This window comes from Danio aesculapii, chromosome 1, assembly GCF_903798145.1.
Source record: "Danio aesculapii chromosome 1, fDanAes4.1, whole genome shotgun sequence".
Taxonomy (NCBI): Eukaryota; Metazoa; Chordata; class Actinopteri; order Cypriniformes; family Danionidae; genus Danio; species Danio aesculapii.
This window is the reverse complement of record NC_079435.1, coordinates 16392540-16415771: the sequence shown is the minus strand read 5'-3', so window position 1 is coordinate 16415771 and position 23232 is coordinate 16392540. Positions and strand designations below refer to the sequence as shown.

Sequence of the window (23232 nt, the reverse complement as noted above, 5' to 3'; positions counted from 1 at the left end):
GTTGGGGGAAAATGTATTGATTGTGTTAACTAGCGACATTAGGAGTTAAGAAATGCAATAAATAAAAAAATTCTATTGGTTTTTTTCTTGGTGTGACAGTTAAATGGTTACTTGTAATAAATTGTGTCCTTTAATACAGCAGTAATATATATGAACTGTACCCTTAATTTGACCCGCTCAAAGAAAACACTCTTTCTGAATGTATCAAACAAAACTCATGCACAGAAGACAGCAGGAGCATTTATAGCAAATAAACTAATGTAAATATTCTCCCGCCTGCTTTTTAAACGCTGACAGGCGAGGTCTTACACCCCTTTGACAGGTTATTGTCTTCACCTTCTCAACAGAAAGGGCTGCTATCGGCTTTAGAAATGAAAGCGTTGTTCACTGATGGCGGGAAGAACAGCCGCGGTTACAGTCTATGTATAATACGCTGTTATCACAGGTAATCTAGAATAGACACAGTGGAGAAAACTTGCACCTCATACACGCCCAGGTCTGGATCCACAAGTATCGCTTTAACAGCCAAGAGGAGATGAACAGTTGAGTCTCACAACATTTCTCTGTAGTAGTGAAATAGCGGCTCGTGTGCTGTGCCGCCTTCACTCGCCCTCGTGCCTCCGTCCTTCGCCATAGTATTGCGACACCGCACATAGGAGATAAATGACGTCAGTACGTAATAACCCGTTATGATCTATTACTGAACCGATATCGACCATTTTGACACCTCTAGTAACGAGTAACGATGCAGCTCATAAAAAATCTATCGGAGTAAAAGTATTAAACTCATTGAAAATATGTACTTAAGTAAAAGTGGAAGTAGGAGAAAAAAACAATACTCCAGTAAAGTACAGATACTGTCTTTTAGTACTTAAGTACAGTAGTGAAGTAGTTCTACTTCGTTACTATACATCTCTGCTTGTAACACTGTTAAACTCTGGTTCTTTATATTCTGTATGAATCTGAAGCAACTTTATAAAAGCCCAGTGTACATGATCAACAAGACAAGCAGTTTTATTGAAATGGCAAATTAAAAACCTCCATCCACAACCACTTATAGCACTTGGTCATCTTCCATACATTTAGTGAAAAAAAACAAAAACAATAATCATTTAGGCAATCAACTAGGGCGTTAAAATAATATTGCTAATTTTTTTGCAGACGTGAAGTAGTTTGTAATACATGAAGACTGCCAGCAGCTTTCTTCTGTGCCTGTCAGTTTCAAATATTAACATATTAAAAGCTTTAATCATTTATCACTAATAAACAAATTCAAATAATAAACGTAATACATAAAACGCATATTTAAGACTTTCACAGCAGTACTGGGTCTGGTCTTGGTGTCAAAGGTGACTGAAGTTTACTATAAAATCATGAAATATGAGCTGTCACACTTTACAATAAGGCTTCATTAATGTTAGCTTTTACTAACATTAACTATTAATTAAAAACCATGTACAGCATGTATTAATCATAGTTCTGCATTTACTAATGCATTAAAATGCAAATTCATGCTTGCTAACAGTTAATGCACTGTGAGTTAACATGAACTACCAATGAACTTTATTTTCAGTAACCATACCAAAGATGAATATACTCTATTGTTGATTGTTTGTTCATGTTAATAAATGCATTAACTAATACAACCCTATTGTAAAGTGTAACCATATGCTTCATAACATTTTTCTTGAACAGATTCTCATGACATGAATATTGACAAGAGCTTCCCTTTTCAGATCACTGAATTGAGTCAAGCACTCTGTACCATCATACAAACACATCAGAGAGCAAAAACAAAAAAAGAAAACAACACAAGGAGTGAAAAAGGAATGAAAAGATCAACAATACAGTAGAAACTGATAAATTTGTTCCCCAACAGTGATGCTACACAACACTAAATACACCACTTACAAATGATCACGTCCCAGCAAGCATTTTTTTTTTGTATGCTTAAAAGACTTCTAATAGACATCCATGCATTGGTTTTTGTTTAAAAGACGTCTAATAGAAATCCATGCATCTGTTTTTGTTTAAAAGACATCTAATAGAAATCAATGCATCTGTTTTTGTTTATTAAACGTCCACGCATTAGTTTTTCTGTTTAAATGATGTCTAACAGACATATAATAGACATCCATGCATCAGTTTCTGTGTGTAAAAGATGTCTAATAAATATCCATACATTGGTTTTTGTGTGAAAAAGACATCAAATAGACATCCCTGCATTGGTTTTTGTGTGTAAAAGACGTCAAATAGACGTTTAATAGACACATGCATTGATTTGTGTTTAAAAGACGTCTAATAGACATCTAGTAGATATCCATGCATCTTTTTTGTGTGTAAAAGACGTCAAATAGACATCTAATAGACATACATGCATTAGATTTTATGTTTAAAAGATGTCTAATAGACATATAATAGCATCTATGCATCGGTTTTTGTGTAAAAGCGTCTAATAGATATCGATACATTGGTTTTTGTGTGAAAAAGACGTCAAATAGACATCCATGCATCATTTTTTTGTGTGTAAAAGACGTCAAATAGACTTCTAATAGACATACCTGCATTAGGTATATAATAGACCTTCTAATAGACATACCTGCATTAATAGACATATAATAGCATCTATGCATCGGTTTTTGTGTAAAAGCGTCTAATAGATATCGATACATTGGTTTTTGTGTGAAAAAGACGTCAAATAGACATCCATGCATCATTTTTTTGTGTGTAAAAGACGTCAAATAGACTTCTAATAGACATACCTGCATTAGATTTTATGTTTAAAAGATGTCTAATAGACATATAATAGACATCTATGCATCGGTTTTTGTGTAAAAGACGTCTAATAGATATCCACACATTGGTTTTCGTATTTAAAAGCCATCTAATGGACATCCATTCATTGTTTTTTGTGTTTAAAAGATGTCAAATAGACATCTAATAGACATGCATGCATTGTGTTTAAAAGATGTCTAATAGACATCCACATATTGGTTTTTGTGTTTAAAAGATGTGTAATAGACATATAATAGACATCTATGCATCGGTTTTTGTGTGTGAAAGACGTCTAATAGATATCCACGCATAGTTTTTTGTGTTTAAAAGCTGTCTAATAGACATACATTCATTGTTTTTTGTGTTTAAAAGACGTCTAATAGACATCCAAACACTGACGTCTTGGCTAAAACCAGGCTAAATTTGGTCTGTCTGTAAAAATCGAATGGACGTTTAACAATAGACCAATAACAGACTCATCGTCAAATAGACAGACTTCCCATGTGTAGTCATTCATTCCCGTCTATCTGCTGACTAGTCTATTTTTGGACTGTTGTTAGACATCTATTAGATTTTCACTGAAAGACCAAATTTAGCCTGGTTTTAGCCAAGATATCGATTAGATGTACAAAAAAATGCTTGCTGGGATCACATTTACAAGCCATTTTAGAGGTAGATGTCTAATGTTTAATTGTCGATTAACAATAATAGCTGACAGAAATCAAGTATCGCTGTATGAAATTATGGATTTGAATGCCTGTGCGTACTGTATCCAGCACACTGATGATTATTAATAATAATATTAGGATTTGCTATATTACTGGACTGATTTTGCAATTAAATTAATAGGTTATACAAAAGAAAAGAACAATCATTCTGTTGATAACTACATACAAACGTTCTCTCCGCATGCTGAGCTTCAGCACGATCTGCTCCAGGCCAGCGGTGATCGACAGTGTTCTTCAGCCGCATGCAGTTTATTATTTGTCTTTCTTGCTCTCTGTGTCCATTGCACTGATGGTTTCAGCCTCTGGTTCTTCTTCTTCCGGGACAGTGGAAAAGACAAGCTCACTGGGCCTCTCCAACTTCTCTTTGGTCTTTCCGAGCTTCTTCGACTTCTGATACAACTCGTTGAGGTTAAACTCTCGGATGATGTTTTCCTAAAAAATAATCAACAACGACAATAAAAGGGTCACACCATTTTTCTGTAAACAACACGCAGAAAATATAAGGTGAAGACCGTGTCCGAAATCGCCGACTACTCGAATAGGTACTACACTTAAATTTGAATTTACTACACGACCGTTAGAGAAGTATGTTCTATATAGTATGAATGGAACTCTGATGTACTAGATCCACCATTTGTCATCATCACGTCATTTACGTCGCTTCACTTCCATTCGTGAATTCTCTCGTGTTGCATTATGGGATAGCGTATCGTCCACTGGATGCGCATTTCAGAATATCGACTATCACTTTTGAATCGTTTTTGCATTGATCGTTAACGTATATATCGTTTTTCGAATACGATGAGTTAAGACATACTACTCGGCTCACATTCTGTTATACTTATTGTTTTATCACATACATTCACATACTATATAGAAAGGAAATAAGCGATTTCAGACGCAGCCACAATGTCTAACAACATGCGATGCTTGTGTTGCAACCAAGGTTATTCCATTTTAGAATTAGTTATTACTTCGATACCATTTTAACATTTGCTGTATATTTCTGTTTATTTTGGTTTTGTTTAATTAGCGGTTTTGTTCGTTTTAGATTTGTGAACACATATTGATTTTATTTTTATATATTTGGTTTCTGTTTTAGTAATTTTAGTTTAGCAAATGTTAACTGTACACGTTCAGTGTCGACCAAAGCAAAGTTTAATGTTTGACAAGCTTTTATAAACACTTGTGCAAACCTCTTAGTAATATTTTTTGAACAAACAACACAAAACCATACAAACGCGGCTTACATGAATTCAGACAAATTAGGGCTCTTATGTAGTTAGCTATGGCTAATTTACAATTTTTTGGCTAATTATAGTTTTATTTACGTTTTTCAGTGACAACAGTGTCAACATATCAGTTAACGAATATGTTTTAACCAATAGTTTTAGTCTTAGTTTTTCTTTACAAAAATATCCTTGGCTGTAGCATGCTATATATTTTCTATGTGAAAAGTAGTTTTTCATCATAAACATCTATGAAGACTATGCAAAAATGTTTATATTTTATAACAAGTTTTTATTTCTTCGATGTCACAACTGAACAACAGCAAAAACTACAATGACAATGATCAGGTCCTCAGGTGCTGATCATATGCTTTTTTCCAGTGTTAAATGCTCCCAATGTGAGTTTGAATACCACTTTACATGACAGTTATCAAACTACTGAAAGCAGCAGCAGATAGTTCACCTCAGATATTAAAAAATAAAATAACTAGCAAAGATAGCACTGGCGCAGTAGGTAGTGCTGTCGCCTCACAGCAAGAAGGTCGCTGGTTCGAGCCTCAGCTGGGTCAGTTGGCGTTTCTGTGTGGAGTTTGCATGTTCTCCCTGCGTTCGCGTGGGTTTCCTCCGGGTGCTCCGGTTTCCCCCACAGTCCAAAGACATGAGGTACAGGTGAATTGGGTAAGCTAAATTGTCCGTAGAATATGTGTGTGTGAATAAGTGTGTATGCGTTTTCCAGTGATGGGTTGCAGCTGGAAGGGCATCCGCTGCATAAAACAAATGCTGGATAAGTTGGCGGTTCATTTGACCCCAGATTAATAAAGGGACTAAGCCGAAAAGAAAATGAATGAATGAAAAGATATAGTTTAGTTTAATCATGAACATACTTTTAATAATCAACATGTACGTTTGATAATGTTAATGAAATGTAACATTTACTAATTAGATTATAAACTTGTGCACTTCGTTGGTCAATATTCTGCATTTCTGAATGTCTATAATATTTAAATCTTGTGTCTTCGATCTTTCTACACTAATTCAGATACATTTGGATCTTTTTGTCTTAGTTTGGCCATCTACACAAAGACATTTTTATACTTAGAAAACTGAATTTAAGATGCACCCGAAAGGATAAATTTGGAAACGTGGGTTTGTGTGTTGTAGTGTGGACTCTAATAATAAAGGTGTATGACACATTTAGTCATGATGCAGTTTTGTAACCACAGATTTCTAAGTTTACACTGGTATGTGGGTCAAAGATGAGATCCAATTTTAGTACCTGTGTCAAATTTAATTTACAAAAGTGAGTTTATAACTATAAAAATCAAATTACAGGCAAGTGAGACGTCGCTTTATTGTTTTAGGTAACTTGTGTGAAAATAAAATAACTAAATATGGCTGAAATGTTCAATCATCAGTCAGAGTTAACAGATTTTTTTCAGAATTATGTAGATGTGTACTTGTTAAAAGAATGAGCGATAATACTATATTTTATTATATTTTAAATAATTAAAAATACATTTCTGAGAAGCAAGTAAAGCCTACATGCTTGAAGAATAGTGGTAAATGATAAAGACAAAATGGCTATTAATTAGTCTTTTGGAGCTGCACTGCGGTCTATAAGCCAATAAAAGATTCTTATTTTAAAATGTTCATGACAAGTGTTTTTGAGATTTATACTATTGTTGCACCTGAACACAGCAGTACATGTACTTTGTGTCATCTTGACCATTAGTGAACACATTCACATCCATATTAACAGGCTTCTCTTTCACAACGCTGTTTGGCGCCATCTAGTGACTGAATGTTGACTGTTTGGCGCCATCTTGTGACTGAATAACACATACGTTTATGCTGCATTTCGCCGTTTTTGTTTCTGTCAGATTTCCTGTTTAATTGGAGTCACAGCTCAGATCAATGTTTTGTGTCTACTTGTTAAGTTTTGTAAGAAGTATCTGGGTAATAAGCTGTATAAATGTACATCTAGGTGGTTGTTTATTTTAAATAAATCCCTTCAGTTTTATACTGATAAGCCTGTCGGGCTTTATTCAACCTCCTAGATGTACATCCATTACTTATCGTGTGTTTTTGTGCATTCTATCAGTCAGATGATTTTCAGACCGATGTTTCAGAGTGAACAAGACACTTAATACTTTAAAAATGCTAATATATTGGGATGAGAAAATAAGGGATACTCTCCATTATTCCGAGGTTGCGCAAGAAAAGCGACATTGCATAGCTTTAAGGGGGGTCTAGATTGGATACGCAACCGGCCAGAAGTGCGATATGCACATCAATACAGCAGCATTATTTATAACACTGTAAAAAAATTATTAATATTTTTACAGTACTGTAAAGGTTGGGTTTAGGGTTGGGGGTAGGCATTAAAAAAAATACAATTTATTGGGTAATTTAATAGATAGCATAAATAATACTCAGTACAACTACTGTTTTTACATTACTGTGATGGTTGGGTTTAGGGTTGGGGTGGGGGTAGACATTAATAAAATACAATAAATGGGAAATTTTATGAATAATATAAATAATTCTCGTTAACTTCCAGCCACAACCAAATTCGATCTAGCAACAACCCTTTAATGGAAAGGATAGGAAACCGGCCATTTTTATCATCTGATCAAAGTGTTTTCAAGCCAAACAACAGCTCTCGTATCTCACATTTTATATCACATTTGTAAGTAAGGGGGCCCCCTGGTGGTTCGGTGGTACTGTGTAGATCAGTGTTTCTCAACCACATTCCTAGAGGACTGCCAACACTGCATGTTTTGGATATCTGGTTTGTCTGTCACAACCATCTGAATCTTGTGTGTTTGGTTAAGGTGACATGGCAAATGTGCAGAGCTGGTGGTCCTCCAGGAACGTGGTTGAGAAACACTGGTGTAGATGCTACGGTCATCTATCATAGAGATTAAAAATACACAAATACAGAAAAATATTTAAATTGAATGATTTAGGCATAAATGGTAAAAATATGGGGGAATCCCCGGAAAACGGGAGGCTACACACATTTTCACATTTCCAGATAAACATAGTCCTAAGCCATACCTCTGTGAAGGTCCAAGACACTGCTCGTCCCTTCTTGTCCACCTGAGGGCGCCTCATGACCTCCTTTCCCCCCTGGAAGAGCACCAGAGAGGGCAGCTGCTTTGACAGAGGAGAGGTGCTGACCCTGTACCTAAGGACAACAAACACACACACAAACAAATGCTGTCTATCCTTTTTCTGCTGGGTATTAACCTGCATGTGTTCACTGGAAGACAAAGCAACTTACTTCTTAGATACTTCACCGTAACGACCGATGTCCACTTTGCCAAATTTCAGGCCTGCACAGTTGTACCTGCACAGAATATAAGAGGTTAGTCATCTCCATTCATAAAAATATAAAGCTTGTGGTTAGTAAAAATACATTTGAAAACTAAAAGGTTCTAATGTTCACCGAGACTACTTATTTGATCAAAGCTAGATTAAAGGAAAAATTCTATTTACTCTTACTCAGCTGATTCAAAGCTTATGTTGAACACAAAAGATGATATTTTGAAGAATGTTTGAAACTGCTAACCACTGACACCCATAGTAGGAAAAATAAATACAATGGAAGTTGATAGTTACTGGTTTCCAACATTTTTCAAAATAACTTAATTTGTGCTAAACAGAAGAGAAAGGAAAAAAAAAAAAAATCAAACAGGTTTGTGACAAGTGATGGGCGGATAAATTTTTTTTCAGTGCCTTCAATATTCTTTTAATGAATTTAAAAAACAATTCCAAAGTATGTTTATGAACTTATGAATGACAGTCCATTTTTCAAGGGCAAGTGTCTTACTTCAAGGACAGATCAGCATAGACAGAGGCGAAAGACTGACACTCTGGTGACCAGTTAGCAAAAAACTCCACGATCCAGGTTACTCTGTGGTCCTTCTCCAACTCCTCCTGCAAACAAAAGAAAAGACTTTCTATATTTCACAACCGAAATGTTTCAATCAATATTCCCCTCAGGCTGCTGAAGTTAAAGTTTAACTATGAAGATGGCTGAAATTTGAGCGTGCCGCCAACGCCGAGTTAAAAACTTACTTTGAATTATTGTTTCTAAGCACCCAACTTTTATGACCTTCGAATTCTTGCAAGCTGTGTCACGGTGGCGCAGTGGGTAGCACTGTCACCTGACAGCAAGAAGGTCACTGGTTCGAGCACCGGCTTGGTCAGTTGGCATTTCTGTGTGGAGTTTGCATGTTCTCCTCGTGTTCGTGTGGGTTTCTTCCAGGTGCTCCGGTTTCCCCCACAGTCCAAAGATATGCGGTATAGGTGAACTGAATAAGCTAAATTGGCCGTAGTGTATGTCTGTGAATGTAAGGGTGCATGTAACAGAGGATGTTTCCCAGTGTTGCATTGCGGCTAGAAGGGCATCCACTACGTAAAACATATGCTGGATAAGTTGGCGGTTCATTCCACTTTGGTGACCCCTAACTAATGAAGGGACTGAGCCAAAAAGAAAACAAATGAATTCCTGTAAGTAGTAAGGCAAGAATATGCTGCATTTTGGCTTTTTAAAGGTAACAAGGATCCTGCTTTTACCTGGTATTAAGATTAAAAGATTCTTAAGATGAAGATTAAAGGTAATCCAATTATTAAATGATTATTTTTACATGAAAAATAACATATCTGAAATGAGATGCTAAACAAATTATTTTAGAACTAATAATGCTTAATCTTAAAAATATAATAATCTTAAAAAAATATATATGAATTTAGTCTTGATTCAGTTAACGTTTCACACTCTCATTTTAAAGAACGCCTATCAAAAATAAAAAGCTTTTATGATGTATAATCTGTGATGAAACATCTAAAACAATGCTGTGCACTGAGCTAAATTAACTTGTTTTATGTGCCTACATGTACTTGTATTTTTATCAGTTTATAAAATGCATAAGGAATTTCCCTGTCACACACACACAAATGAAGATTTAAGGCAAGAGAAGAACACATTTATGATGTTTGTATTAACCTTCAATGAGCAGTACTGTGACTATGAGGAGAAAAAAACTGAATTGTGTTAATTCGGTTGTCTTTGGAAAGTGTTGTTTTCAAATTTCAGTAAAAATGCACAGAGACTGGTTCAGATAGCAGTATCCACGCTCATTTAGAGGAACCACAAGTTTGAACATGTTTATATTAAACATTATATAGAAAAACATGCATATAGAAAATGCTTATCTGGTGTGTGATACTTCAAGTTGCTATATATATATATATATATATATATATATATATATATATATATATATATATATATATATATATATATATATATATATATATATATATATATATATATATATATATACAGAAATCAATGGCTATTAAGGTTAAAAAATTAAATAAAACTATGAGGTGTAATTTTGCCCATATTTTCACAACAAAACGCCTCAAGAATTGCAGTAAATATTGTCAAAAAAATGTAAAAATACATAAAAAAATAATAAAAATAAGAAATTGTCACAATTTTAGGCTGCAAAAATTGTGATTTTTTTTTTGTTGCAAAATATAGCAAGGACTGGTCGAAAGTCGATTGCTATGACAACGTGATATAAAACGTGGCACAGAAAAAAAAAAACATTTAAATAAATAGAAAATAAGCCAAATTTAAAATGGCAAATAAAAATTTCCTGATATTCCATGACTTGTCAAAAACAAATGTAAAATTCCCTGACTTTTAATGTCTGGAATAGACCTTTTAAAATTCCATGACTGTGGGAGTCCTGCAAGTTCTACGTCGTCTCTTAAGTAGATTCACAAATCAGAAATCATACTCACGTCAATGGTTTTATCACTGAAGTACTTGATGTATTCAGGACCCATGTACAGAGGAGGTTTGCACGTCATCAGAAAAACTGCAATGGGGACATGAAAATATAACTATGCATAAAAATGGTCATCCGTAATTAAATGTAAGGTTGAATACAAAGAGATTAGATTTTTTTTTTTAAATAACTCCCAGGTGCTGTTTAACAAACAAGATTTTGTTTTCAACACATTTAAGTTTAATCATTTATTTTCAGTTTGTCTTTGCCTTGATGACAGTAAATAATACTTTTGTAGTTATTTTGCAACAACAATGCTAATTTTTGTTCCACTAAAAATTCGATTTTAAGGTTTAAAAAGATTTAACTAGTAAAGTTAAGTTAATTAAGCAAGTCACTGGGATCCAACAACAGTGGTTTGTTCTGTAGCCAATCGAAAAAATTATTTTCTTAAGGGGCTAATAATATTGTCCTTAAAAAAATGTAAAAAGCCAATCAGAAGAAAAAAGACAGTAGAAATGCAACAATTGTTTGTAGTAACATCAATTGATTAATAATTCAATTTTCCATGTTAAGAAACTACACTTTGTAGTAAACGGTTTGTTAAATATTTTATGCAATAAGTTTCCACATTCATTGTGGGCTGCAGGCTTTACACTTCAATGTGTCAAGAGTATTTAGCAATTTATTTAGTTTTACTTTTGGAGCAGTCTATTTTCTTTAGAATAGTATTCATGTTTTTTAATCCTGTGGCGCAAGTCATAGCTGGCTGTTTAAATAATTTTGCATCAAAAAAAACATTTTGATAATACTATTGACAATGCTATTTAATGATAATAATAATAATAAACTAAACTAAAGAATAATTATATTGTTATTAATAATAATAAAAGACAAAAGATAATAGAAAATATTTTGGAAATGTCCTTGCTCTGTTAAACATCACTTAGGAAAAATAATCTGAAAAATAATTAATTTCTAATAATTCTGCATTTAACTGTACCTAATATTTGGTTTGGTCTACTGTTAGTTTAAAGCAGGGATGCCCAAAATTTCCCTGTAAAGGGGCAGACTTGATTGAGGGCTGTGGGCCGAATATATACCAAACCGTAAATTTGCCAAGGGGAATTTCCTAATTTATTCAGTAATATAAAAAAACTAGAAAACATTGCTTTATATCATATTAACTAATGCGGTATCATTTTAACGTTTAATAATGAACTTATTACAATAAAAACATAAACAATCCCATTTATAACACAATAGAGTTCAATGCTGAATACCCTAATCAAGCTGCTCCTGCCTTTACCTTTATTTGCTCGCAGATGTTAGATGTGTGTCAAGTGAGAGTATTTACATTTTAGAAGTCTGATTCATTAAATTGAACAACATTTAATTGAATCATTTCATTTAAGCTTAGCTATTAAACTAAATACAAAAGATTATGTTCAATTCAAAATTACGATTTCTGTCTAAGGCATCGCCCCAACCACCTCTCCCCAATGTTCTCACTCTCTTTTCAGATGGGATGGCAGGTTTAATCAAAGGTCAACTTTGGCCCGCGGGCCCTACTTTGGGCATCTCCGGTTTAAAAAAAAAACTTTCTACTCATTCGACAATTTGCAATCTTGCAGAAAATGAAAAAAAATACTGACCAATACACAAGGTCAAGTACAAAAGCCCCAAACGTATGTCCAGTCTGAAGAACAGGATCACGTTGGCCACTTTACAGAAGAGGATGATGTTGCCCACATGCTGCTCAATGGTAACTGTGGAGCAAAGATTCAAATAAAACAACACATTATTAAAATGCACTGATGCATGAGTGAAAGAGTGAAAGGGGGTGAGATGAAAATGGAAAAATAGACAATAACAGAAACACCGAATGACAAAGGAAATCGGTTTAACAACAAACACAACCACAACTGCCAATGAGAAATGTTTCATGTATAAACAAAACACTTAAAGGGATAGTTCACCCAAAAACGAACATTTCCTCAGCATTTACTCACACTCAAGTGGTTCCAAAGTTTTATGAATTTTTTTTGTTGAACACAAAGATAATCTGAAGGATGTTGGAAAAAAGCAGCCCATAGTAGGAACAAAAAAAGATGAATCTTCCTTTGTGTTTGGAACAAGTGAAGGACGAGAAAAATGACGACACTTTTAATTTTAGGGTGAATTATCACTTTAACATTCAACCTCTGCCTACTGATGAGATTTTCAGCATGGATGAGGGTTTTTTTGTTTTGTTGGAATGTCAGTAAATAATGTTAGTAAATAAACTACTGCTCACAGATGGGAAAATAATGGATTTAAGATGGTTTAAACTCTTACTTGCTCTTCGGTTCTTCATCATGACTATTGCACTCAGGAACATCAGTATCTCCACCTCTCTCTGAAACCAACAAGAGCACAACAGAGGCATTATTCATATTAAATGTTAGAACATACATGCTACCGTAACGTTAATATACAGAAAGCCCTATAGCAAAATGTATATGTCCTATAACAGTGGTATTCATATTTAAATGTCAGATGCCATGAACACGCAATTATAATCATCACATGTAAGGGAAACCAACTGTAACACGTAATGCATTTATAGACTTTCTTATATAAAGACTTAATTCATAGTATATACACATTATAAAAGGGTCAAAAATATTTTAATTTTATCTACTCGTCATACTGTTTATTTGTATATACATTATGTCATTATTCGTATTGATTTGTTTTAATCATTAATATTTATTTTGATCTTACAGAATCATACTGTTATATTCATTTTTTTTATAATTATAGTATATATAATTATATATAAAGTTTGTGAATAAAGTTTGTCTATTTACAGGTTTGGATAGGCCATGTTTAGACTTTTGGACACCTTTATGTGCCATATATTTATATAAATACGACATACATTTAAATTTAAATATAGATAGATAGACAGACAGACAGACAGAGAACAACAATACGATCCCACTGATACACCTCACCTTGAATAAATATATCTGTTTTTTTTTCGCTAAAGCCTCATTTAAATGCATGGGTTTTCACACTCTTTTACCGTGGTTTGGGCTTGTGGTGGTCGAGCCAGCTAAATAGCGACCCCCAAATTCTGTCACCCATATGTGGACACTGCCCATTTCCCATGTTACGGGGCAGGTTATCTGTATCTTTTATCATTGTTTAAACCCCAGATGTGTCTGATTTATACATACCCAATCAAAATCGCACGAGTTGCCATCCTCGCGCTGCGTCGAAAGATGTTCACAGACTCCGGGCATTTTGCGGATCATCACGAACGCGATGGACATAAATAACGACGCGATGTAGTATGGTTTTAGTAACCATTTGTAAACCTGCGGCAAATGATAAAGAAACGCGAACAGAGGTGTTAATAATGCCATGTTGGTTTTACTTTTATCAGAAAAACAGTGTTGCTGTGGTCCAAAACGGCAGAGTCCGCATCAACGCCGCTTTTAGTGCGAGATAATATTCGTCGGCGAATGAATTAAACGATTTAAAGGGACAGAGGTCACTGCGGACGAAGGAAAAATCGCCCCGCCTCGTTAAAGCGCGGCCGTTGATTGGTCACGTCACTGAAACAGCGTCTCCTATTGGTCTTGTGACGTATAATAAAGGGAAGGACAATAGGAAGTGTGTTGTTTACCGTAATGAACACACGCGACGCGATGATTTTAACATGCGTCACATACGCTGACATCAATTGTTTATTTTGTTGTGTATAATTGTTTATGTAATGAAACAGCAGTTTTAAATAATAACAGACATTGTTAAAACACCATATACAAGTTTTTTAGGTACACAAATCGGAAATGTACACAGTATGAGCATGTACTTCATGAATTACGTTAACTTTCCCGAAGGCGAACGAACAACCGGAAGCAATTGTCAACAGAACGTTACGGACATTGAGTAATAATCAACCGAATACAAACGTCAACACAATAAAACCGTCGTAGTGTAGTTTTTGTCATCATGACAGAAATCTTCTCATCGTTGTACGGTCAGTCTGATTCCCAGGGCCCCGCAGGGCCGTCTGCGCTGGGCTTTGGCTCTGGGAAACCTCAGGTCCCCCAAAACATGGGCCCGATGTGTTTCCCGCATCAGATGATGGAAGAAGGGGGTCCGGTCAGAAAACCGGCTGCGATGAACGAGCCTTTCTACCTGCTGAGAGAACTGCCCAGTGAGACCAGCTTTTCTATTGATTTCGCCATAATCATATATAATAAAATAGTGTATCAGTGTCATTTTACAAGACTCTGCGATTATACCATTACAATAGTCTTGCAGGATACTATTTAGCCTACAGAAGAACACCCCAAATAGCTATAATGCTGTATGTTCATGTATTGGTCGATTTACTATTACCATACACCCATGCACATACATGTATGATCAAATGTATAAAATATCGTGGTCAACTTGTATGCAAATTGCAAAATATGATGACACGATATGGAATGTTATTATACAAGCTCTTTATTTTGCATATACATTCTATGTGTTTATTATTATTATAGTATTTACAGAAACCAGGTGATAACTATTTCTAAACTACTCTTGAACCTTTATTCATATAATGCAGTACTTTGTTAGGTACGTACATTGTAGGTACATATATTGTAAAATGAAGTTGTACAAAAGTTATAGCACCTAAGGGAATTTACATATTTTATATCAAATTTATCATTTAGGGTTTTGTTCTAATAAAAACATTATCATATCTACATCAGTAGATCTTAACCCAGGGTCCAATGACCTTTTATTTATGTGAAGTCTACAAAATATACCACAATATCAATAATTTACACATTTCTTTTTTTAAACAATAACTAAGGGTAAACAAGAACATTCAAAAACCCTCAGTAGCTATTTCCCACTATTCCTGATCCAAACCAAGTCCAAGTTCTTTCTCCCATTCATCCAAGAAAGGGAGGGCAAAGTATAAGGAAGAATCAGATGGTATAAACTAGATGTAGAGCTATGATTCTGAATTAAGCACCTCTCATATAAAGAAGGCTTTGGCGGGTTAGGAAATGAATGACAATGGCAATGAACAAAATTACGTACTTGAAAAAGCAAAACAAATTAGATAGTAGAATGTTAAATTTCTCTACAAGAACAGAAAAACTAGCAAAAACTCCATTAATAAATCAGAAAAATGTAAGAGGCCTCAATTTTTCCATAAAACGTAAGAAAAGTCTAACGTTGAAGGCGGAAATAGATGATTATTACAAATAGGGCCATAAACAGAAGCAGTACCAAGTTTAAAATGTCTGAACTGCCTTCAATTCCTGAGAGAAAAACAAACAACTGGGTTTGTAATGTACTTAGAGGAGCGACTGGACAAAGGGGTACACACTAAGGCCGGGGTCGCCACAGCGGAATGAACCACCAACTTATCAGCACATTTTTACGCAGCGGATGCCCTTCCAGCCGCAACCCATCTCTGGGAAACATTCACACACACACACTCATACACAACGGACAGTTTAGCCTACTTTGGTAGTCTTTGGACAGTGGGGGCAACCGGAGCACCCGGAGGAAACCCACGCGAAGGCAGGGAGAACAAACTCCACACAGAAACGCCAACTGATCCAGCCGAGGCTCGAACCAGCGACCTTCTTGCTGTGAGGCGACAGCACTACCTACTGCACCACTGCATTGCCCTAAACCAATCCATATTATACTAGTTTTGCTGATATTTGCTGCCCAGTAATAAATTAAAAAGTTGGGCAGTCCAAGACCCCCATCTTCTTTGTGTCTTTGAAGACAAGCCTTGCTTAACCGAGGGGGGGTCCAAGCACCTTAAGATGACTTTTACATACATTATGTGCTAAAACTGCAGACTACACATGACATGCAGAGAAAACAAATATTAGTGTTATTGTGAAATTATGTAAAATTTCACAATAAAATAAAAGAATATGTAAAATTATTGTGGACACTAATTCACATTTTAACAGTTTAAAAAGGCTAAGAACTCCTGATCTGGATCTTAGTATTTGTCCTGAAGCAGAAAACGTTACCACTGCAGATTTTGTAATAGTAGTGAATTAAGTAGTAATTAAGAATTTAGAGCTGTTTATGGTTTTACACTTTGTTTATTACCTTCATTAACCCCCTCCTATCATCTTCACAGTGGAAAATGAGCTGACAGGACACACTAATCTCATCACGCATTACAACCTGGAGCATGCGTACAACAAGTTCTGTGGGAAGAAGGTGAAGGAGAAACTGAGCAACTTTCTTCCTGAGCTTCCTGGTGCGTACTCTTGTCCTCCTTTGCAGGTTCTTGAGCAGTTTTGTAACTGTAGTGTACATAATCTATGATAACACTAGATGAGGGTTACAACATTGTTTTTGACTCTCCTGTGCTGCAGGTATGATAGACAGCCCAGGCATTCAGGACAACAGTTCTCTGCGCTCTCTCATCGAGAAGCCCCCTGTGTGCAACAACTCTTTCAGTCCTCTGACCGGAGCCATGCTCACCGGCTTCAGGCTACATACTGGCCCTGTAAGTGCATTTGTTTGACAGAGAGCTAGAGAAAGGCATTTAGGCCTCATTTACACCACATGCCCAGTTTATATTCATTGTCTATATCGGATTTCTCTGACCGTCTGTAATTTCAGTAAACAGGGTAGATGATGTAAAGATATAGAAAATCTAATCATTGAACAGGTTTTATAGTTTTCATTAGTGGTGTAACGGTTCACAAATCTTACGGTTCAGCTCACATTGTTTTTTTTTTGTCACAAATCCGACCATTTTCGGATCAGTAAAAAAGGGGAGGAGACAAATTTAATTTGCTTTCCATTTTTACAAACACAGTACTGCAAGACACTTTTGGTTTTAACAAACAAATTATAGAACCTGTAACTTTATTACCAATAAAATGAAGCAATATTCATCTGAATAAAAATAAATTGTAAAATAATCAGTACAGTGAAAAATTCACTGTTTCTACTACTGTTTCTGATAATGCTAAATATAAAAATCTAACATTATAATTTGTACAACCCATATTTATTTTTAGTCTCATTTACAAAAATGAAGTATTATTTATGCTTCAGGCATATTTTTGATGGCTGATTGTCGCCACCTATTGGTTAAATAGTGTAATTGTTGCCTACAACTTTCCTTTCTGAGCATATGACGGTGATTTTAATCTTTACCATAAACATCAGTGGTTATATCTAAACTATAAACTGTTATCTCAGTACTACTGTGTTATTTGACTGTTTGTAACTTCATGACTAACTCAAAATACTAAAGACTGAATGTCTTTCTTGATTTTTGCATTTTTCAAACACAGATTTGAATTCAGCGAGTCAAAGGATTAATAAACATACTCAAACCACCATCATTTATCATTTATGTTGCGTGGGTTTTGAGACCCCGAACTTTTCAATGATTAATCGTGGAGCTTACATTGAATGTATTAATGCAGGCTAAACAAGTAGTGACAGAAAACACCTTTAATAACCTAAGAAACCTACCACATCCCAAATAACCTACCACAACGTCTTCCGTTATCATTATATTTTACAGCAAAGCCTAAATGCTTTCATACATGAGATTTGAACGACCGAGAGGCGATCTCTCTGCAATCGTTACAAATTTAGGATTAATCTACAATTAATGTATTAATCTGTGGGTCACGTGTGTTCGGAACCGTGGGTTGTGATCCGAACAAATCACGGATCAACTGTGATGCGTTACACCCCTAGTTTTCACCTGATCAGCTTTAAGCAGGGTGCAAATTATACATGGATGATCCGGGAGTCAACTTTTTTGGTAATGTTAGTTTGTGTAATACATGCTTCAGTCAATCAAATTTATTTATTTATTAATTACATCTAATTTGCTAACAAAAATATTTAAGTTTTTAGTGTTTTGAGTGATATTGAGTGTATTCTGACCTACAAAATCTGTTGAGATGTTTTTGTGTATGCTTTATCTGACTCTATGTCTGTCCTGCTGAAGTTACCAGAGCAATACAGACTGATGCACATTCAGCCGCCCAAGAAGAAGAACAAACACAAGCACAAACACCATCGGCCTCAGGACCCCTTACCACCAGGTGACGGTCCCTCACAGACACACAAACAGATGAACATGTGCTTTCTTACATACTGACTGACACAGTCTCTCGTTTTTAACCATAGAAACTCCATCAGATTCAGACCATAAGAAGAAGAAGAAAAAGAAGGACGATGACCCGGACAGAAAGAAAAAGAAGAAAGATAAGAAAAAGAAGAAGGTTATTTGCAGTTATTATACACTTACTATATTATACGCCGAAAAAACATGTTAACAATGGAGTTATTTTAACATTACTGTTCAGATGTTTAGATCAAGACTAAGGACTCTATTTTGACGATTCATGCACGAAGTCCAAATAGCAGGACGCAAAAGCATTAAGGCTGTGTCAGAATCCACTTTTACTATTTTAAGGACGGAAAAATCCACTTTGCGCTGTGGTGCATGGTCTAACAGGGTTGAGCTTATTCTCTTAATGAGTTAGAGGTGTGTTTTGAGAATAAACCAATCAGAGTCTCATGGAGTCTCATTTACATGGCGGACTTTGTAAGTGGAAAAACTGAACACTTCACTAGAGAGAAAACAGATAAACAGACCAACTACAGCGTGAGAATGAAAGATGAGCCTCCTCATTGTTTACTTCCCTTTCACTCTCGTGGAAAGGGAAACGTGTTGTATGCACAGACATCCATTAGCCTATGTAATTAATTTCATTTAAGCGCAAGGATTAGTTTTCAAAACTATTTCTAAATTCAGTTCTAATTTCCAGCAAACGAATAAATGAACAGTAATAACGAAGTGTGTTAAACAAACTGAGTTATATCCTAATACACATGCTGTGCCCCATATGGTCTAAAATCTGACAGGTGGGCAAATCTAAGCTTGTTTTTAAAAAAACAAATATAAATATGCATATAATGAAAAATACTGCTAATAATGATAACATTATACAAAAGCAAATTTAATTGACTAAACTGAAAAAGCCCCCCGAGATGAAGAAGGCATGAAAGTATGGTTTTTATATTTATGTAGGCAAAAAAAAAAAAAATCGTAATATTTTAATCCTTTAATTCTTTTTCATATGTAAAGATATTTGCGTATTGTTGTACATCCTGTGTGTATTAAGCAATGTGTAAGCAAGGTGCACAACAAACGCGCTCTGCGCTGGACAATAGACCAGCTTTAATCTGGTCTATTGAACCGTCTATTTAAGTTCATCAAAATAGCAACGCGCCAGCAATGCGCCTGAACACACCTCCTTTTTTAGATCAGAACGCCTATGGGCACACATATGAGCGCAAATGCATTTGCTATTTAAACAGCATGGCACAAAACGTCAAAACGACTCTTGGGCTGAGCTGAAACTAGCAAACAACAATTGCGTCACGCCTTGCGCCGCATTGCACCGGATGTATGATAGGGTCCTAAGTCTATCAAAGACAGCAATGATTACAAATATTCTGATTTAAAATATACAATTTCCATCAACCGTTTTCCCAGAGGATGACAAGCTGCAAAACATTGCTGTCACTCTGATACAAGTTTTATTTATAGAGAAAATTACAAAGCACGGCAGTGTTTGGGTGTTCTATGTTTGTGTGAGAGAATTAGTCTACTGAAATGTGTTCATTCCATAAAAGCTGAGGCTGATCGATCGGTCAGTTCTTGTCACGTGATTCGCAGTGCGCTCACTGCATTCATTCAACTGGGGGTGCCTGGTCTAGAAGGCGCGAGCGCATCACGTCACTTGCACATGCAAGCCGTGCACCTCCATTGGAAATAACAAACTTGCACGAACTCTAGAAAAGATGCGATATATACGAACGGCCCCTAAAAGGCCACCGTCATTTGCCATCCCCAGCAGTTGATCTTCTTTTCAGTAGTTTCACCTAATTTGTTGACAAATGGGTTGCGGATCTATTCCTTGGCAGGTCACGGGTCCTTCATCTGGGCTTTTACCCTTTAGCAAAGAAACTTTCCAAAGACGTCTGTTTCTTACTCATTTTGCTTACTCACTCTTTCTTACTTAGTTAATGGGTTAAATTTGGGCGCTCAAGTGACCGAGATGCAAGCGGTACCAATTGATTCACGGATTGGTACCGGTCCGCAGCCCGGTGGTTGAAGACCACTGTGCTAGAATACATTTCAGTTTTTGTGCATATATAGTAAGAGTAGTTCTTGCTCATTCTCGTGCTATCCAAGATCCCCTTTTTGTAGCATGTATGGACATTTTGTCTTTAGTAAAACATTAAATATGATTTTTAATGTCTAACAGCACTTTTGAGTGTTTGCTGGCAGCTAGCTCTCTGCAACTCTCACACAGTCATCCACTGAAGCTAAGCAGAGCTGCGCCCGGTCAGTATCTGGAAGGGAGACCACATGGGAAAGCTAGGTTGCTTCCGGAAGTGGTGTTAGTGAGGCCAGCAGGAGGTGCTCAACCTGTGGTCTGTGTTGGTCCTAACATTTATTGATGGGGACTCTATACTGCTCAGTGAGCGCTGTCTTTCGAACGAGACGTTAAACCAAGATCCTGACTCTCTGTGGTCGTTAAACATGCCAGGATGTTCTTCGAAAAAGAGTAGTGGTTTAACCCTGGCATCCTGGCCAAATACGCCTACTGGCTTTTGTCCATCTTGGCCTCCTAACCATCCCCATATCATAATTGATTTAATCACTCTGTCTCCTCTCCACTAATCAGTTGGTGTGTGGTGTCATCCAGGTGGATGCTGCACACTAGTGGTGGATGAGGTGATTCCCCCCAATGTGTAAAGCGCTTTGAGTGTCCAGAAAAGCGCTGTATAAATGTAAGGAATTATTATTATTATAAAAAGCATAGACCAATAAAAATGAAATTAAATTGACTCTCAAAGTGACGGTAGTGCTTGATTTGCAGTTTCAGCTACAAATCTTTAATTCATTTAATTTAATTTCTTCATCTTTAATTTTTGACTAACAGAAAAAAAGTCACCTACATTTTAAAGTTAACAGAAGATTTTCATTATTTGCATGAACTAAATAGTACACCTGATATATATATATATATATATATATATATATATATATATATATATATATATATATATATTATAAAAACAATAAAATTATATACAAAAACTATTTCTCTATTTTCAGAATCGCCATAGCCCTGATCACCCAGGCATGACCGGAGCTCAGCCCAGCACCAGCAGTTTGAGATAAAACTGACAACCAAGAGGAAAGTGTTACAGTGAAGCACAAGCTGGACAATTGGGCTTTTTACCGGATGTCCCATATTTGATGTTACAGTGAGGATCGGATGCCAGGTTTGTGTGTGTATTGATTACGTAATGTATTGATTACCAGATCATCTGGTAAAGCGTTATATTTGTAAGTGCCTCAGTGTCTATTTATGAGTTCAGTGAAAATGTAACATTTTTCATTCAACTTTTTTAAACCTTTTTTTTTTTTTTTACAAATAAAACAATCAGCTGAGAAACAGGCTAGTTTGTGACAACATTGTTCAATTTATTCCATTTGTTCTCTCTTCAGGCATATTTACAGCACACACAGCACCATTGTGTTGAAAAAAATCACTACAATCATTAAAAAGGTTGAGAACATGATTATAGTCCTGTAACATACAGAACAGTATTTCTAAAACAAAGAATACAGTGCAAAAATCTGTATTTACCATTTGTCCTACAAAGCTGATTGTCAGTTTTGTTTATCGAGAGAGGAATTGCAAAACTGCTATTGAAAACATACAACAGAAAGACCACAGGTTGATGCATGTCAAGGTAAAGTGGTGATACATTTACCTGCCCTGAGCCTTGATGGAAACATTACATTCCCTGCTTGCCACTAAATGACAAACAATTAAAAATGTTCAAATTGGGACTATTTATATTAGAGAATTTGAGTATGTCTGTGACCCGCACATACATAATGATGAACATATCATGGTTAAATATGTTTTAAGCCAATTTAGTTTGGACTGAAAAAGTTGATGAGAGATTATGAACACAAAATGGTGGTCTTTGGTATAAAATGTACTGATGAATTGTGAGCAATAATACTATGAATAGAAAGTAGAGCTGATTTTGATTTCATACTGACCTTCACAAAACGCCTCCTGCCTCGTAGGATTTTGTTGAAGAAAGTTTTGTGATTCTTTTTTTACCACTACATGTTTTACTATCATTACATTTTAAAATTGTTAATGCAACAATAATGAAAAAATGCTGTTTCCACATCCAAATGACATTCACTACCTGACAAAAGTCTTGTCGTCTATCCCAGTTGTAGGAACAACAAATATTAATTTGACCTCTAGTTGATCATTTGGTATCAAAAGTGCCTTATATGAAAGGCAAAGGCCTCTAGATTCCGCTTATTTTAACAAAATAAAATATGATCATGCCTTCATTTTGAATTATTTAATTAGGACAGTAAGGTCTGACTTTGCTTAGACAAAAGTCTTGTCACTTAACAGAAATAATGTACAGTATAGAATATAAAGTCATGGTGCAGTGGAAAAAGTATTAATATTGTGTATGACTCCCATGAGCTTGGAGGACTGCATCCATACATCTCTACAATGACTCAAATAACTTGGCAATGGCAAAGAAAGCGTTCTT

At 35.5% G+C, this 23232-nt stretch overlaps 2 protein-coding genes across 2 annotated transcripts; one reads left to right on the top strand and one right to left on the bottom strand.

The window, feature by feature from the left end:
• Positions 1-989: 989 nt before the first annotated feature.
• tmx2b (thioredoxin-related transmembrane protein 2b) lies at positions 990-14079 on the bottom strand. The gene is made up of 8 exons (XM_056456732.1): positions 13767-14079; positions 12880-12940; positions 12198-12311; positions 10556-10632; positions 8568-8674; positions 8019-8084; positions 7793-7922; positions 990-3935 (listed from the first exon to the last, which is right to left on the bottom strand). The coding sequence occupies exons 1-8, from the start codon at positions 13953-13955 to the stop codon at positions 3756-3758; spliced, it is 924 nt and encodes a 307-aa protein (XP_056312707.1). The 5' UTR covers positions 13956-14079; the 3' UTR covers positions 990-3755.
• Positions 14080-14361: 282 nt separating this feature from the next.
• On the top strand, positions 14362-22091 carry med19b (mediator complex subunit 19b). The gene is made up of 6 exons (XM_056456731.1): positions 14362-14755; positions 16715-16837; positions 16956-17089; positions 18560-18656; positions 18742-18836; positions 21749-22091. The coding sequence occupies exons 1-6, from the start codon at positions 14548-14550 to the stop codon at positions 21812-21814; spliced, it is 723 nt and encodes a 240-aa protein (XP_056312706.1). The 5' UTR covers positions 14362-14547; the 3' UTR covers positions 21815-22091.
• Positions 22092-23232: the final 1141 nt, after the last annotated feature.